This window comes from Castor canadensis, chromosome 1 (genome assembly GCF_047511655.1).
Source record: "Castor canadensis chromosome 1, mCasCan1.hap1v2, whole genome shotgun sequence".
NCBI lineage: Eukaryota > Metazoa > Chordata > Mammalia > Rodentia > Castoridae > Castor > Castor canadensis.
The window spans coordinates 18,008,277-18,025,219 of NC_133386.1; the positions used below are offsets into that span (position 1 = coordinate 18,008,277).

Below are 16,943 nucleotides of genomic sequence, written 5' to 3' on the forward strand. Positions count from 1 at the left end.
GGAGAGGTCACAGTCAGCATGAGCAGGTCTCAGATCCACTCATCAGTCTGGAATATACTTCTTCCCTTTCACATGGTAGCTCCTTCCTAATACTCACTCCAAATTTATTCTCTGGGCCTCCCCTCTGGCTCAGTCTAAGAATTGGAACCCTCCTGCCATGAAGTGAGATGACCTTTCTCTCTTGTCTGGTGAGAGGATTCACAAAGATGGCTGGTCATCCCAGAAATGTTTGCTTCTTTCAGGGACTTTACTTCTTAGCCTTGACAGTAGCAAAAGCTTTGGAAAGTGACTCAGGCAATTCTCAGCATAGCCAGCCTGCACTATCAAAGTAAGCCATAGCCTTCTGGCTTCCAGTCTCAGTGCAGCCTCCACTGGGCCTGCCTGCCAAATTGGAACAGGCAGGGAAGAAAGACAACATTCATAGTCCTTTTTTGCAATTCTGAACAAAGTATATTTGCATGTTTAGTAGCCGCCAGAGGGAAGGCCTATCCAAGGAACCCATGCTCTTTTCCATCATTCTACCTTGGACAGGCCAAAAAGGGACTTTCAAATGTTCTCATGGGCCATCAGAGCACGTACAAGCCATCTGAACAACCCTCAAGAGGCTGACCTCATGCAAGTGAACTTTAAGGAAGTGTGAATAGGTTAAATGAAACAGCAAAACATGTAAACAGGTCTGAGTTCCACCACACACTGGAGACCTCAACCATGCACACTGCTTCTAGGAATTCACAGTTCCCAGGAGAAGGTTTGGGAGCAAGGTGTACAACAAAGAGGCTCCCACATAGCCTAATGTCATTGTACCCAGCAGGCACAGAGTATGTGATTGTGATTGTGTGTGTGTGTGTGTGTGTGTGTGTGTGTGTGTGTGTGTGTGAGAGAGAGAGAGAGAGAGACAGAGACAGAGACAGAGACAGAGACAGAGACAGAGACAGAGAAAGAGAAAGAGAAGAGAGAGGAGAAAGGAGAGAAAGGAGAGAGAGGAGAAAGAGGGAGGGAGAAGGGGAGAGAGAGAGAGAGAGAGAGAGTTTGGAAGGAAGAAAGGAGGACACATATTATTTGACATACTATTTCAATCCAAACAAGCTGGCCTCCAGGTTTTCCTAGCAGTCATCCCATTTACACCTGGCGGAAGCAGTACAGACTAGGATCTGCTAATACTCTGCATTCAATCCCCAGCACTGCCTCTTCCTAGATGGATGGCCTTGTTCCCATTCAACCTCACCATGCTTTGCTTCGGTTCTCCCTCTAGAAAACAGGAGCAGCAGAAGTACCTACACCTCAGGGTGCTGTTGCAAGGATTAAATAAGCTAATTTATGAAAGGCAGGTTACCATGCAAGCCTATCTAAAGAGTCTGGATTTTTTTTTTTTTTTTTTTAGTATCTGCCATATACAAAGACAGGGGTTTATAGCTCTTAGTTCAATCACTGAGCAATGTAAACCAAGCCCTAAGGAGGCACAGCCACACAGGCGCATCTTCAGAACAAAAACGTAATAGATGTTCAGCAGCATTACGAAGTTAGTCATCCACAAATGTTATTAAAATAAACTGTGAATAACATGTATGCTTTAAGCACTGTTTAGCCATTAACTTTAAAATTTTTCATTTACCTTTGGGAAGCATGCATCCCATAACTACCATAGTAGTAATTCTCAGCTTGTAGAATAAATACCTCTTAATTATTTTAAAAACATACACTCTTCCCATCCCCCAGGCATATACATTTGGACACGCACATGAGCACAAACACATGCAGAGTATAGCGTTACTATATTTTTCTTACTTTCTCACCGCCTTTCAATTGAGAAAACTCACTGCTTTAAAAGCAACAAGAATTTTAGATCTTCAAATATACTTATATCAAATATTATTTATGAAAATATCCACTGGCAATAGCTGGTATCCAAATAGGTTACAGCACAATTGCGTTAATTCCTCAGGGGTCTGTGTTCCTTGGATTGGGGTCACCCTAACAGGGAAATAGAATCTCTGAAAGCTAAAACTGGATTCGTAAAGAAGCTCAAATATTTTTCTAAATGGCTAACAGAGTTAAAAGTCAAACCCCAGAATCTGAGCTTCAAATACAACACAAAGAGCCTCTACATGCTTGCTCTGGTTAGTGCACAGCAGGCAAGAAGATTTTGAGCAGAATTTCAAGAAACTAAAGACCAACATATTTTATGTCTTGTCTTAGAATAGCTGGATTTCCTCTCCACCGAATCTCCCACAGTCGGGCCTTGAAATATTTCACTGTTCGCTCCTTCAGGAATCTGAAGCAAAGACATTAACCAGAGAACACGATAATCCTCTATCATTTCTGCAGGAACCATGATTCCAGAGATAAAATACAAAAGACCCAAATTTCTTGGAACTAATACAGATTCAGGGAAACATTCCTGAGCAAAACCACAGCTCATTGGGTTGGATATTTTTCAGAAGATTTAAATTAGGATAACAAGGATTTTAGAACCTCTCTTCTCTATAAGACATAGGGCATAATCCCAAGCACAGGCTTTATCCACAGATACACACACACACACCCCTGCTGAAATCAATTAGGAAAAAGTTCTTCAGTGCTTTTCTTCTGCACTCCTCATTCCCTTTGAGAGTAAATATAAAATAACCTTTGACATTAAAGAAGTTATTTTTCTTTTCCAACACAATGTGTAAAATCACACTACTTAACACTACATTATAGTCACAGATCAAGCAAGTTAAATAAAGACACCTTGCTGGTTTCTTAATATAGATTCAACTAAGATTAGTTATGCATCTGCCACCTTAACATTCAGATTGGGGGTAGAAAAAAAGCCTTAGTTAAAAATCACACTTGCATTGTAAGTGCTTAGAATTTCATGGTTCATTTAAGAGCATCACAATCAAGAATTTAATTATGTCAAAAAAAAGAATGGTGTCTTCTTAACAGTCAAAATTATATCCCCCTCATTTCCTCTCTCCCACCCCATAAAGCAGATCACTTTCTTTAACCTTCATGGATCTGTTTTCTAGTCTATGAAATAAAGTGGTTGGGTAGATGATTTTAAAATATACTCTTTCTCTCAAACTGTGATTTTAATGTTTACAGGGAACAGACTGACAAGGAAGCAGAGCCAAGACACTATGGGAATTTGGTCATCTCACTCTCTAAACAAGGCAGTATATCCCATAGTAACAAGTGCTGTCCCATAGGGCACAGTCAGCAAACTGGCAACTTGGAGCTGAAGGGTGGCAAGGTATTATAGACGACAGGTCTACCAAAACCTCCTAAATTCTGTGCTTCAGCATTTAAAAATTTGCCATTATTTAATCTCAGAAAATATGGATTCTTCCCAACTATGCCTTGTGTGCTACGTCTTCAGGATGGACTGACAGCCAACGATCTAATGATAGGAGGGTAATCTGTGTGCCAGAGGTATGGCTTATTTTTGAACCAACAAATCTAACCTCCAGTGTGAGTAGAAACATGTTTATGTTTTGTGATTTGTTATTAACGTACTGTATAATCCTTCACACAGTAGAATTACTTAAATAATTCACTCTGGTGGTAGATAATGCTTTGATTGGTTCAATTAAGAGTGGAGATGAGTCATGTTCTTCCAGAGAAGTCTGAAATAAAAGCTCCCATGCAAGTAGTTTCTTGGGAAATTTCCTAAGAGTAGGAGGTAGGCAAAGAGAGAGTGGAACAAAGAAGTGAAAGCCAACACAGGATGCCTGAGGGAGCTGGCTACTGGGTGATGTGATGCTCAATTATGCAAAACTTTTCCCAGGAGCCTTAGGAAACACATCTCAGAACCACTCAAGGAAGAAAACAAAGAAGGAAACCTTTCTCCATCAGCTTCCATTACTCACTTGTCAAAGTTTGCCTTCTAGGTATTTATTTCCTTTCATTTCCTGTTTACATACTGGAATGCTTAGTCAGCTCCTGTAGAAGTACAGGACAAAGTGAGTAAAGCCACTAGACATGCAGCAGGAAGTCCAAACCTACACCAATGAGCTGTCAGCTTGCACCTATGCGTCACCTGTGCAGAACTGCTTACTCCACAGTGGCTAGAATTAGACTTAAGACTAAGATGGTCTGAAGTGCTACCAGAGTATCCGTAAGAATGGGCCAATTATGCAGTAGTAACAAATGATCCAGAATTTCAATAGTTTACAACAAAGGTTTATTTTTTACTTATGTTAGATGCATACCAGGAGTCAGCTACAAATCTGTGCCACTTTTTTCACTCCAGGCTCAACACTGACATAATAGTCACTACCAAGAACACTACCAGTCATTGTGACTAAGGGAAAAGATTTAGTCTGTGAATGATGCACAGTTTTATAAAGCTGCTTAGAAGAGAGCCACATCACACTCCACCTTTGGTTGACTAAAATGTGTCACAGTTCAAATGGCAGGGACCTATAATCTCCTGTGGGGAGAGGCAGTGTAGAACAGGTGGCTGAGAATGCACTGATGCTATTACATCACTTGTGCCTTCATTGTCATGGGCAGAAAGCCCAGGGTGAGAGGAATAATTCACTCTGGGAACCCTGTGCAGATTCATTCAGAGCATCTTGTTTTGTTTTGAGCTCATGGCCACCCAATACTTAGAAATATTAAGACTCATCAAAAAAAAAAAAAAAAAAGAAGATCATTTTCAACAGGTCTTTTTCCAATGAGAAAATAAAACTAGGCAAAGGAGATACCTCAGAAGAAGTACTGGCAATCACCTAATTCCCGTATTATAAATTTCTTCATTTTATTAATGTTGTGATGGCCTTAATTCTCAGAAATCACAATGAGGTGACATCTAAGGAAGTTAATGACAGAATTCAGACTAGGTCTTGGTTGTCTGTAGTCCCATTCCCTGATTAGGATGGTAGGAGACAGTACGATCAAGTTCAGATGCATAGAATAAACAAATTCTGTCACATTCTGTAAAAACGGCGGGGGAGAGATGTGAGGGGGACGATGGTGTGCTCCTTTGCAAGAAAATCACTAAGCCATTACGCACAATCACAACATGGGTAGGTGCTATTTTTGTTTTTTGCGGGGAGGGGCTGTTTTGTGCTACTGGAGTTTGAACTCAGGGTCTCACACTTGCTAGGCAGGCACTCTACCATTGAGCCCTGGCCCCAGCCCAGAACATTACCTTCTAAGGGGCATTGCTGCTTTCTTAAAATATCGGCAGACAACACCCGCTTTGCTTTCTCTTTATTCACCGCTAAATCTATCTTTTTTAATTGGCTGTTACCATGTATTTCCTTATTATACTTATTAAAGAAAACTTAAGAATATTGTTCTTAATTTTAAAGTCAAGCAAGTAAACTATTTTATATACTCATTACATAAGTAAAGTTGCTTTTTTAGTCTTTCCTAAATATCAAGAAGCCTTTGAAAGTAAATTCAACCTCTCTTCTCCTCTAACTCCAGTCACACCCACTCACATCTAATTCTTGTTGTACAAGGATTTCTTACCTTTCAAATCTGTATTGGCAAAAATACTGGCTCCACTAAACAAAAACTTCCTTTCTAAACTATCCTGGGCAGGAACATGTATGCTAGACAGAGCTCTCAGAATGACCTTTGTGATTCTTGCTCTTGCAGAAAATCCCCTCCCCTCTGAATAGGTGGAACCTATGAACATGCTGTCACTCCCATGAGAATGCAGCACGACATGACAAAAGAGAGATTATTTGGGTTGGTCTAATTTAATACCATGAGCCCTTCAAAATACAGTGTTTCTCTGGCTGGAAAACAGGAAGCTTTCCTGAGAAAGACTCAACCCACCATTACTGGTCTGAACATGAAGGGAGCCACGTGAAAATGAAGTAAAGTAATCAGTGGACATGGAAAGTGGCCCATGGCTAACAGTTGGCAAAAACCACAGATCTCACTTTAATAGTTTCAAGGAAATAAGTTTGGAAGTGGATTTTCCCTCAGAACCTCCAGGTAAGAGTCAAAGTTGAAAGATATCTTGAATTTGGCCTTGTAAGATCCTGAGCAGAGAACCCAATCAAGCTTGGCGCTTGCTCAGAATTTTGACCTACAGAACTATGAGATAATAAATGGGTGTTATTCTTAGCCACCAAGTTTGTGGTAATTAATTATGCAGCAATAGAAAACTAATACAACATGTAACTGGATTTATCAATTGCAATGTTCTGTTAAACAGCTAAATAATGACTCTTTCACATCTTCCAAATGTGCACCATTAATTCTCATGAAAGGAAGGGAATTCACTAGGGACAGAAGGAGGAGATCAATGATGGAATGCTTGGGTCCAACATGGGACAGACTAATGGGAAGTATTAACTGCCCACTGGGCAGGGTTGTGCTTAGTCCAGGCAACCAATGACTCTAAAGGAAGAAAGAAGCAGAAAAACTAGGATAAACAATCTCCAAGCCAGGAGTGATAGGAACCTGGGTACAACCAGATTTTCATTCCACTTATTAGTATGTGATAGCAAGGAGATCATGAAATTATTTAAAAGATGTCATGTATTAATGATGCTTTCATGAATATAAATTCACAGTATTATATGCAGAGTTCAGAAGCATTTACATATTGCTGCAGATGAAAAATTAGATGGCATTCATCTAATACCATTTTAATTCTCTTTTCCTTACCACAAAGGAAGGCTTTAGCTCCTAGGTTCCCTTACCAATAGACTGAGGCTCTTTGATGGAGTTCTGGTCAATGGGATGTAAGCAGAAATAAAAAGTCAACTCCAGGCCTCACTCATAAAAAGCATCCTAAGCCAATGTCCCTGAAGAGGCAGTGTTGAAATGCTAAGCCAGGAGAGGGAGGGAGCTTGGATCCCTGAGTCACTGAATGGCAGGAGGTCCCCACAGACCCACATAGCTGGGGGTTGGGGAAGGAGCAGATATTGTTTTATTAAAGCCTATTTTATTCTGATAATTCACATGTATTTTCTCAATGATTTAACAGCTTTATAGATATAGTCTCTTTCTCTGATATTTTTCTTGAGTTAATATGATACCTAAACATTACACATGAATTTGAGTATCAAATTTATGTTACAAGAAATCCTTATTCCGATACATGTCAATAATTTTACCAGATGTTTTTTATATAAAATTATAATAAGAAGCATATAAATCCTAATTTTTACATATGTGTATGGAGATACACATAGACACACACATACATATATAGACATTAAATTTATGTATGACTGCTATCCACAGGAATAACGACAAACTCCCTCCACAACACCAGGTCAAAGTCTACTTCTTCTCAAGTGTGTTCCCATCACATCCCATCTGTTTTTTTCAGCTGACTTTAAGGTGTATCAACCTGGGAACAGACACACACTGTGAAGACTAGCAGTTGCTGAGCATGGTGAAGACTCACAATGAGAAGTTAGGTTGTTTTCAAGAATGTTCAGAAAACGTGTTAACTATTCACAAACCAGGAGACACAAGTGAGTAAACCAGTTCATCTAGTCCAATCACCCATTTGCCCACTTACTTGAAATGAATTTCAGAAGACCTAAGAAAAGACAGAGGGCTAATATGTATCCTTTAATGTACAGGGTATAATTAACCTAACGTCTGTTTCAAATTTACTATTATCTATTACAGAATAAATAATTTTACAGCCCTCTATTATATTATAGCTCTTAAGCTTTAAATCACTGACCATAACTAATAAGCAGCTTAATAGCAAGAATAACCTAAATAGAGTCACAGACCACAATTTCACTGAGCATAAATCATCATCATTTCAATGCAAAGGCAACAGCAAATCTTTGTAATTACTGGGTGCATTTTGAATCATTTTTATTATTACTGCACTGGCTCCATTAAAAATCCAAAACACCGAACTGCATGGAATATAAAACTGGAATTGTGATACACTACAAACCCTAATTGAAATCCATAAATTTTCTACTAGTATTCAGAATTATTTTGTTGCCAAAGAATTTTAGCTATGCAGAATTAACTCTGAAAGCACTTTCTCTGTGTAGAGCAATAAGGTAGAATATTTTACACTGCCAAATCTGGGGAGTCAATTCTGGAAGAAAATTATGTGGACTGTTTCTTATTCAGTCAAGACTTTATATTTCTAAAGCAAACAATAGTGTGCAAAAGAAAGAATGAAAAAATTAAAAAGAGTATGTCATCCACAATAGGACACAAAATAGTGCACCCTTTCCTCTGTTACTGCCATATCCAACCTCACCCATCGCAGCCAACTGAGAGATCCGAAAATATCAGCATTAATCTCCTTACTAAGATGACAAAAGCATGGCTCTAAATTTGCAGAAGGGTAACAAAGACACTGTGGCATCACTCTTATTTATGTGCTCATAAGAAATGAACATAGGACAAAGTCACCAAGCCATTTTGATGGACAGTCATACCCTGAGCATAACTTTGCAATGTTAGTGGATAATAACTTAATAACAGCCACTAAGTCTTTAATACTCCTCTGGTAAACATATTTGAAGCAATTTGGGGTTTGAACTCAGGACCTTGTACTTGCTAGGCAGGTGCTCTTTCACTGAGCCACCTCCCACCCATTTTTGCTTCAGATATTTTTCAAATATGGTCTTGCTATTTATACCTAGGCCAACCTGGGGACTACTATCCTCCTATTTACACTTCAATCACAGCTAAGATAACAGGCATATGCAATCATTTCCAGCTTTTCTTGGTTAAGATGGAGTCTCAAGAACGTTTTGCTCAGATGACCTCAAACAGTGATCCTCCTGATCTCTGCCTTCTAAGTAACTAGGATTATAGGTGTGTGCTACCATGCCCAGCCAGCCATTTTTGATAATTGTGGGTCAAGTTGTTTTGGTGGCAAATGAAATTATGTCAATGTGGCTCTGGACAGAATTTCTGATTATACAGGAAAATCTCATATTTTAGGCTGAGTATCCCATAATGCTTTAGACCAGAAGGATTTCAGATTTCAAATTTTTTTCACATTTTAGAATGTTTGCATGCACAGAAGGGACCAAAGTCCAAACTAAAATCTTTTATTTTTCATATATACCTTACACACATAGCGTGAAGGTAATTCGTATACAATATTTTACTATTGCACGGATGAAATAAAGTTACATGATGTAGAGTTTTCCACTTGTGTGTCATGCTAATGGCTCAAAAATGTTCAGGTGTTGGAGCATTTTGGATTTTAGATTTTTGGATTAGGGATGTTCAGCCTGTATTTCTTTTAGAATGTCAGATAAATATTTCATAAATACTGGAAAGTATGTGAACATATGTAAATATACTTTTGATGATTTACATCATATAGCTGATCATGCAGTACAATTCATCTTATTAAGAATAAAATTTTCTATACGTTGATTCTTGCTGACTTTCCTGTTGCCCACAATGAAGGTCTCAGTCCTGCAAAACCAACAGTTTTCTTATAACAGTGCTGGCTACCATAGGGAGACTTTTAGAAATGATGTGTTCTAATTTTCTGTTCACAGTGCCCAGAATCTTCAAGGTCTTACTCTCCTTGGAGTATCTTAATTTTAAACATACCTTTCTAATTACCGTTAGGAGAAAGGCTCTTGCTCTCCCTTGAGCATTCCTTTCGCAAGCTGCCCATCTGCATAATCCTACAACACTCCCCTTGAATGCCTCCTGCCCACTCACTCAGACCGTCTGAGCCCATCCTTCATGTTTGTTCTCAATTCCCAGATTACCTGAGCCCAAGGAATTCATTTTCTCTATTCTCAATTGATAGTATATTTAAAAAGCAGGTGGATTTAAAATTTAACTTACGCATTTAATATTCCACCAATTTTCATCTTTTCTTATCAACCACAAGCTCATCAATTGAAAACTATTCTTAGTGCTGTAGTAGAAAAGAAATTTGGCCATAATTGTAAATACCACTTTTGAAATCTCAAAACTAGATGTCCTTCCTCAAGTTACTTATGCCCAAATATTTTAAATTCTACTAGTTATTACCCAACTTGGCTCCAAGCAACTCAAGCACACAAACGCTAACAAGAACAAAAGGGAGCCTTCCATGGTAAACTGTTTAAAAAGTCAAAGTTTTTCATGTTTATGCAAGTTCAACTATGGTCTCTAATTCTGACCTCATTGGAACTTTCTCTAGCAATGGAGTGTAATCTACCATGGTGATCTCATTTCAAAGTGTAAAAATATTTGTAGACATCAGAGGGTGTGTGGGGGTGTTCAGGCAAACCAATGCAAGGGAAGGCAAAACTACAGGTCTTGCAATACACAACAATTTGGCAGTGAGGAGCAAAAGGTCTTGATTTTGTCACTCAATGTTCATATATATATTCTGGGGAAGTGGCCTGAAAATGACACTCATCAGAGGTTTTCAAACAACACTCCTCAGAGATGCCGGAGTTGCCCATGGGACCTGCTTTCAGCTCTGGGCCGAATAGTTCATCTAGAAGAGCAGCTGGGAACTCTGCTTTGGGGAGGGAGGGTTCAGATTTCTGAATATTTTGCTTCAAAGGAGTTCTACAAGGAAAACAAAACAAAAAACAGTCCTTTCTCCTATGACATGCACATCCTCACAAATACTCTCGTTTTGCTACATCTGGAACAATAAAAGGGCTTTCACCTCCCTCAGACTTGAAACTACACCAGCTAACAGCAAAGCAGGACCTAACTCCATGTTTCACTTGCTGTCCTTCTCCTCCATTCTAGGTGCCAGAGGCTCTCTCTGCAGTGTGGCAGGAGGTGGCCTGCCCTCCCAAGCACTCCTCATAATCCAAGCCATGATAGTTAGATTTTTGTGTCAATTTGACTTGGCTGAGGTAGCCAGGATTTTGTCAAACACCAATCTAGATGTCCTTGTGAAATAACTTTTAGATGTAATTAGCATATAAATCAGAACACGTTGAGTCAAGCCAACCGATTATCCTGCGTAATGTGGATGGGCTTCATTCAATCATTGAAGGCCTTTAGAGAGAAGACTGTAGTTTCCTGAGAAACTGAGTCTGCCTTCAGACTCAACTCTTTCCTGGATCTCTAGCTTCCCGTCTATCTGTCCTGGAGGTTTTGGACCTGCCAGACCCCCACTATTGCATGAGACAATCCTTTAAAATAAGGGAGGAGAGAGGAGAGAGACAGATATTCAATGGTTCTGTTTCTTTAATCCAGAGTTCCTCAAGCTGCCTGACTTCTGGTGACACTCCTCTTGTTGTCTCCTGTCACCACTAATGCTCTTACAAATCCTGTTTGCCTTTGCCGTCTCAAGCTGCAAGCTTGCTTAATTTTGTAAATACTCCTTTGATCCTAGGCTAGACTACAATGAATGTGAAGCCTTGTGACCTCTTTCCCAAGGTCCTCTATCTAATTTTGTATACTTTTCCCTAAATTTTTAAGCATTGTGCACCAGGATTCTGGATCTTCCCTAGGCTTGGTGGATCTGTCTGAGCTCCATATATGCTGGCCTCTGGCAGACAGCCAAGTGCCTCCCTGCCCAAGGCCTGCACTGACTTTCTGGACATGTTTGCATTTCCTCCATTCAAGTACAACCAGGAAGTCAGACACAGCTGTTCTGAGATGAATATTAGTTATTGGTGGGTATGTTTTCCACATTGACAAAATAAAAATGGAGCAAAGTATTTTTTTGGTTTTTTTTTTTTTGCAGTACTGAGTTTAACCTCAGGGCCTACACCTTGAGCTACTCCACCAGCCCTTTTTTGTGATGGGTTTTTTTCAAGACAGGATCTTGAGAACTATTTGCTATCTTTCTGATCCCTGCCTCCCAGTAGTTAGGTAGGTAGCAGCCACCCGCCCAGTTTCAAAGCATGCATTTAGTGAACATTTCTTTTTCACTGTGGTGCTCCTTACTGAGTGCCCACTGGGCCTTGTGCTGGGGCTCAAGTGACATGATGACTAAGACACGGGCCTGCCTTCACATCTTATGGAAATATGAAGACATTTATCCTGATAATAATCTAAGATTACAATTAAATACTATAATTTCAGGCAGGGTGTTTTAAATGCTTAGCTAGATTCGGTTCTACAATTTACATAATCATAACTGACTGTTATGACTTCAGTGTAATTTCGTATGTGAACTGGACTTTACTCATGTAAACAGGATTAAGGCTCTTTTCTGAAACATTAGAACAAAAATTAACAAAGTGTTTTCTAGCCTAAAGAACCTCTTTTACCTCTAAAATTGGGGGGAAAATGGGAAAAGCTATTATTTTTCAATCCTCAAGAGTTAAAAAAAAATGTAAAGGTCCTGAGAACATGTATTCTGGCTTTGTTAAATAAACTTCTCAAGCCAGAAAGGATCTAGAGTGGGACCGGGGAGGAAGCTTATGTTTATAAACATAACACTGTTTAATGTGCTGTAGTCAAGACAGTAGTTTATAATTTTAAACAAGGGTAATTCTAAATGAAAGTGGGTCAAGTTCAGAGGTTAACTGGATTAACTGCGCTTTATGATTTTGTAGTTTTCATAGTAAAAGATTAAGACATCACATAGAACTTCACAGAAGGCTGAAATGCCCAGGACTCAGAACCCAGATAGCCACTCTTCTCTACCTGTGGGAACCACTGACCTGGCCAGCCTCTCACTAACTCCTCCAGCCACTATACCTGCATTCTTTCAGCTGGTGATTTTTAGCATTTACAGAAACTCCCCAGCTTGCAAGGTTTGCCTCTCACTGTTTATTCTGCTTATTAAATTAATTACACAAACCTTTATGAGGACAAGACAAAAAGCAAAACCATAGCCAATTGTGGCTGGGAGATAGGGGCTCGGGCCACATGGCACACCTGCAGGATGCCAGGGGAAGGAAAGAGCTGGCTCGCCCCAGAAGACACCTCAGGCTACTTTACTCCATACTCCTCACTGAGAGAAATGAGAACTGACAGGCTCATTTCTGCCAAGAAAAAGGCCTTCTGTACCTGCTTCCTCCATGTTGCACACAGACCCTGCTCCCCCGAGGAAAATCCCAAACAGTAAGATGTGCGAACATGTGCACCTGTATGTGCACATGCACGTGTGGGTGCACATCTGGGCACACATGCAGCGTGGTAGTGAGTTAGAGTATTACCAAAAATCATCCCTCCTCTGATATGGATGTGATTCCTGTCAAAGTCACTTATACTTACAGTTGAAAGTCCAAAGTTAATTATCCTCAACAGAACTCTCAAACCCAGATACTTCCTTTCCTGAAGCATAACCTCAGAATATGTTTGACTTGATAGTTCTGTTTAAAGTTTTTTCTAAAACAGAATCTAATATCAGAAAAATGTCTTTCCCATATACGATAAAGCCTAATCTACTTTACAGAAAAAAAGAAAGACCACCATAGGAAAAAATGCTAAAGAACCCAAACTGTATATATTTTTAAATGTCCTCTCAAAGCATTGCTTTTTTTCTTCATAGTTTTTTTCATTAGCATATAATAGTTGTAGAGGGGATACACTGTGATATTTACGAATGTGCTTACAATATGTCTTAGATTTAATCCCCATTGTTCTCCCTCCTCTCCTTTGCCCCACTTCTTAGAACAATTTCAACAGGTTTCATTCTTCTATTTTCATATATGATTACAAAATACATCCACCATGTTCACCCTTTCCTTATGCCCACGCCCTTCCATCAATACACATTCCCAGAAGAGACCTGGTCAAACCACTTCTAAAGCGAGAAAGTCTTTTTCACTAACTTTATTCTTTTAAACACACAATATAGATCCTGGGTACCTCAGTAACCATTTCTATTACATAAGCTGTGTTAGGGCAAACACAAGACCACTGTGTTATGATCTCACCACCTCCCTGTCACCGATAACTTAGTGGAAACATAACACCACTTACTGTGAAAAATCACACCTGGCCCAAAAGAATGATAAAAATCTACTTTGTGCCATCTTCCTCCAGATTATAAATTCCCTTAAGGCACAATTATACCATAGTTACCTTCAGACCCCACGTGACACCTAACAGTGGTTTGCCCATTTCTGGTGTTTAACAAATACATGTTGAATGGAATAAGCAATATTAATTAATAATCATCAGGGAATATGCTAAGGTGCAGTAATAAACAAAAATATTAAAGTCACCAAATTCAAGCCTTAAAAATGCTCATCTTACAGGGCTTTGCACTTTTTGCTTAATTGCAACACACCTAGCTCATGTCTGAGTTCTGCTCAAGAACTCATTTCTAGCAGGGTGTGTATGTGTAGGTGACACTATGGTAGGGACAAACGACAGCTAGTTGTGGTCTTTGTGGTAGACTGGAGGGTCCCTGCAATGTTGGAATTTAAGATTGGTTTAAAGGTAGATGTTTTATGATCTAGATTTCCAGAAGGCAACCTGGATTTCTTAGTCGTGTCTGTCTACCTGTATGTGATCAACAGACCAGTCCCCACCTCAGGAGCTGAACATAAGCACATTTAGGGACATGGGCAATAATCAGTGCTGCCCTAACACAAGCTGGCAAAGGCTTCTCCCTGTCAGACTCTGACATTCACACCCATTGCCTTTGCACACACAGTAACCACCCACCATGGTTCACACTTGAATTAAAATCTCCACTACTCTCTTTAGGAGGATGATGGATTTGGTTTTAAGTTTGACCTCTCTGTTGCAACTGACAGCAAGTCTAAGTTACAAAGGGAAAAAGTTAGAACCATATCTTTTGCAACGTCTAACTACCAATACTTTGGAATATCAATGAATAGATCAAATACAGTTTACAAAGATTCTACTTAAGAATTTTTCCCTCTCACATTAGTGTCCCATGGACACTAATATAAAATTGTATTCCTACTCCAGACAGCCCAAATTGGTAACAGGATTGCCTCCAACACACATCACTCCAGGGCCCAGCCACACATGCACCTCCTCATGGAAGTCTTCCTCCCTGCCTCTTCTCTGGACCCCCATCCAGGTCCTCCTGCTGACTCACAGCACACATTACGGTAAACACAGACCCTATAAACCAGTCTGCTTCCACAGTGAGTTCTTGAGGGCACAGACTGTCTTAATCTTCAAGGTGATTCTTCAAAGGCTAGCATGGAGAGACTGCTCAGTTTAAAAAAACTGAACGAATGCAGAAACGGAACTGCTTAGCGGCACAAACAAACATCAATTTCAAAGTAAATTAGCAATATCCTCTACATTCTTTATTCAGGACATCATTAGGACAAGGAGCTGTAACACAGGACTCTTTATTATTCACAGAAATTAAAGCAATATCAACAGCATCCCAGACACATTTGAGTACTTGCTGAGTTACAGACATTTTTCCAGGTACTTTATGTGTAGTACCTAATTAAATGCTCCCAAAAATTCATACAAGGTAGGCAGGATTGTCATTCTATGTTATAGATAAGGTAAACACTAAGCAGTTAGTAAGTTCAATGCCACCAGACAGCACTGCAAAATATAGACAGAGATTGCCCAGTTAAATTGATGAGAAGTTACTCTATGTTCTTCCAGAATTTGATGGTATTTTTGGAGTGTTTTGAGATGTAATGTATATACAATTAGCTATCCTTTTATTTTGGCATTACTGGGGTTTGAACTCAGGGCCTCATGCTAGCTCTGAAGGTGCTCTACCACTTGAGTCATACCATCTGCCCTTTTTAGCTTCAGGTATTTTTCAGGTAGGGTCTTGTGTTTCTGAAGGGCCATGCTTGGACCATGATTTTCCTACCTATGCCTACCAGGAGCTGGGATCACAGATGTATGCCACCACACCCAATCTGTTGATTGAGATGGAGTCTTGCAAACTTTTTGCCCAGGTTGGCCTCAAACCACAATCCTCCTATCTCCATCTCCCAAGTAGCTGGGATTACAGGAGTGAGTCACCATGCCCACCCCATTTGTCCTTCTTATGTGTACAGCTCAATGAGTTTTGACAAATACATATAGTCATGTAAGCACACCATAATATTAAGACATAACAATATCACCATCCACCATTGCCTCAAAATTCTCCATGTGCTCTTCTGTAGTCTCCCTTCATCTCAGCCATGGCAATCACTGTTCTTTTATCTGTTGCTATAGTTTTGCCTTTTTTAGAATATCATATAAAAAGAATCAGATACTAGGTAGTCTTGGGCTGATGGAGTGGCTCTAATGGTAGAGTGCTTCCCTAGCAAGGACACTACGTAATCTTTTGTATCTGGCTTCCTTCCTTTGACACAGTGACTTTGACGTTTACCCATGTTATTGAAAGAATCCGTTCCTTTTTATTGCTTAGTTTATTCCATAGCATGGATCCATGACATTCAATGCAGAAATGAGACTACTCTTAATGGGCATTTGGGTTGTTTCCAGTTTGGGATTATTTTAAGCAAAACTAATATTTATATTCATATAGAGGTCTTTGTTTCAGCCTGTGTTTTAATGTCTCTTGGGTAAACAGCTAAGAGTGGGGCTGATTGGTTTTGTAAGAAGTTTACATTCATCTTTATAAGAAATTGCCAAACTATTTTCCAAAGCAATTGGACCATCCTCACCCCCACTAGAACTGTTTGAGAATTCTACTTGTTTACATTCTTGATCACATTTCTGATAGCCTTTTTAATGCTAGCAAGTCTAATTGAGGCACAACTCATTGTGGCTTTAATTTTCATTTCTCTAATGACTTATAGTGTTGAGCATCTTTCATGTGCGTAACTACAATCCATATATCATCTTTGATGAAGGTTTAAGTGTCTTTTTATGTCTGTTGTCTTCTTATAAGAGTTATAAGAGTTCCTTATATATTCTACTTACCAGTCCCTTATTAAATATGTGCTTTGCAAATACTTTCTCCCAGTCTCTGGCTTGACCTTTATTTATAACAATGTATTTAAAATATATTCCTTAATATAATTTTTGTTAAACTTTATTTTTTAATATTTTTATATTTACAGAAAAATTACAAAGATGGTATAGAGAACTCCCACATATCCCTGTACCTGTACCCCATTTTCACTATTATTAATATTTTACTCTAGTAAAAT

At 39.2% G+C, this 16,943-nt stretch overlaps 1 protein-coding gene across 6 annotated transcripts in view; it reads right to left on the minus strand.

Moving 5' to 3' along the window:
• The window catches only part of Samd5 (sterile alpha motif domain containing 5), a 380,176-nt gene that overhangs the window by 346,458 nt on the left and 16,775 nt on the right, over window positions 1–16,943 (minus strand). The window contains exon 2 of one of the 6 annotated variants that reach the window (XM_074072462.1): window positions 3,852–3,924. The exons of the other annotated variants lie outside the window; for them this stretch is intronic. Within the exon in view, the coding sequence (XP_073928563.1) occupies window positions 3,898–3,924 (27 nt within the window). The 3' untranslated portion in view covers window positions 3,852–3,897. The remainder of the gene's footprint in view (window positions 1–3,851; window positions 3,925–16,943) is intronic. 6 annotated transcript variants of the gene reach the window in all.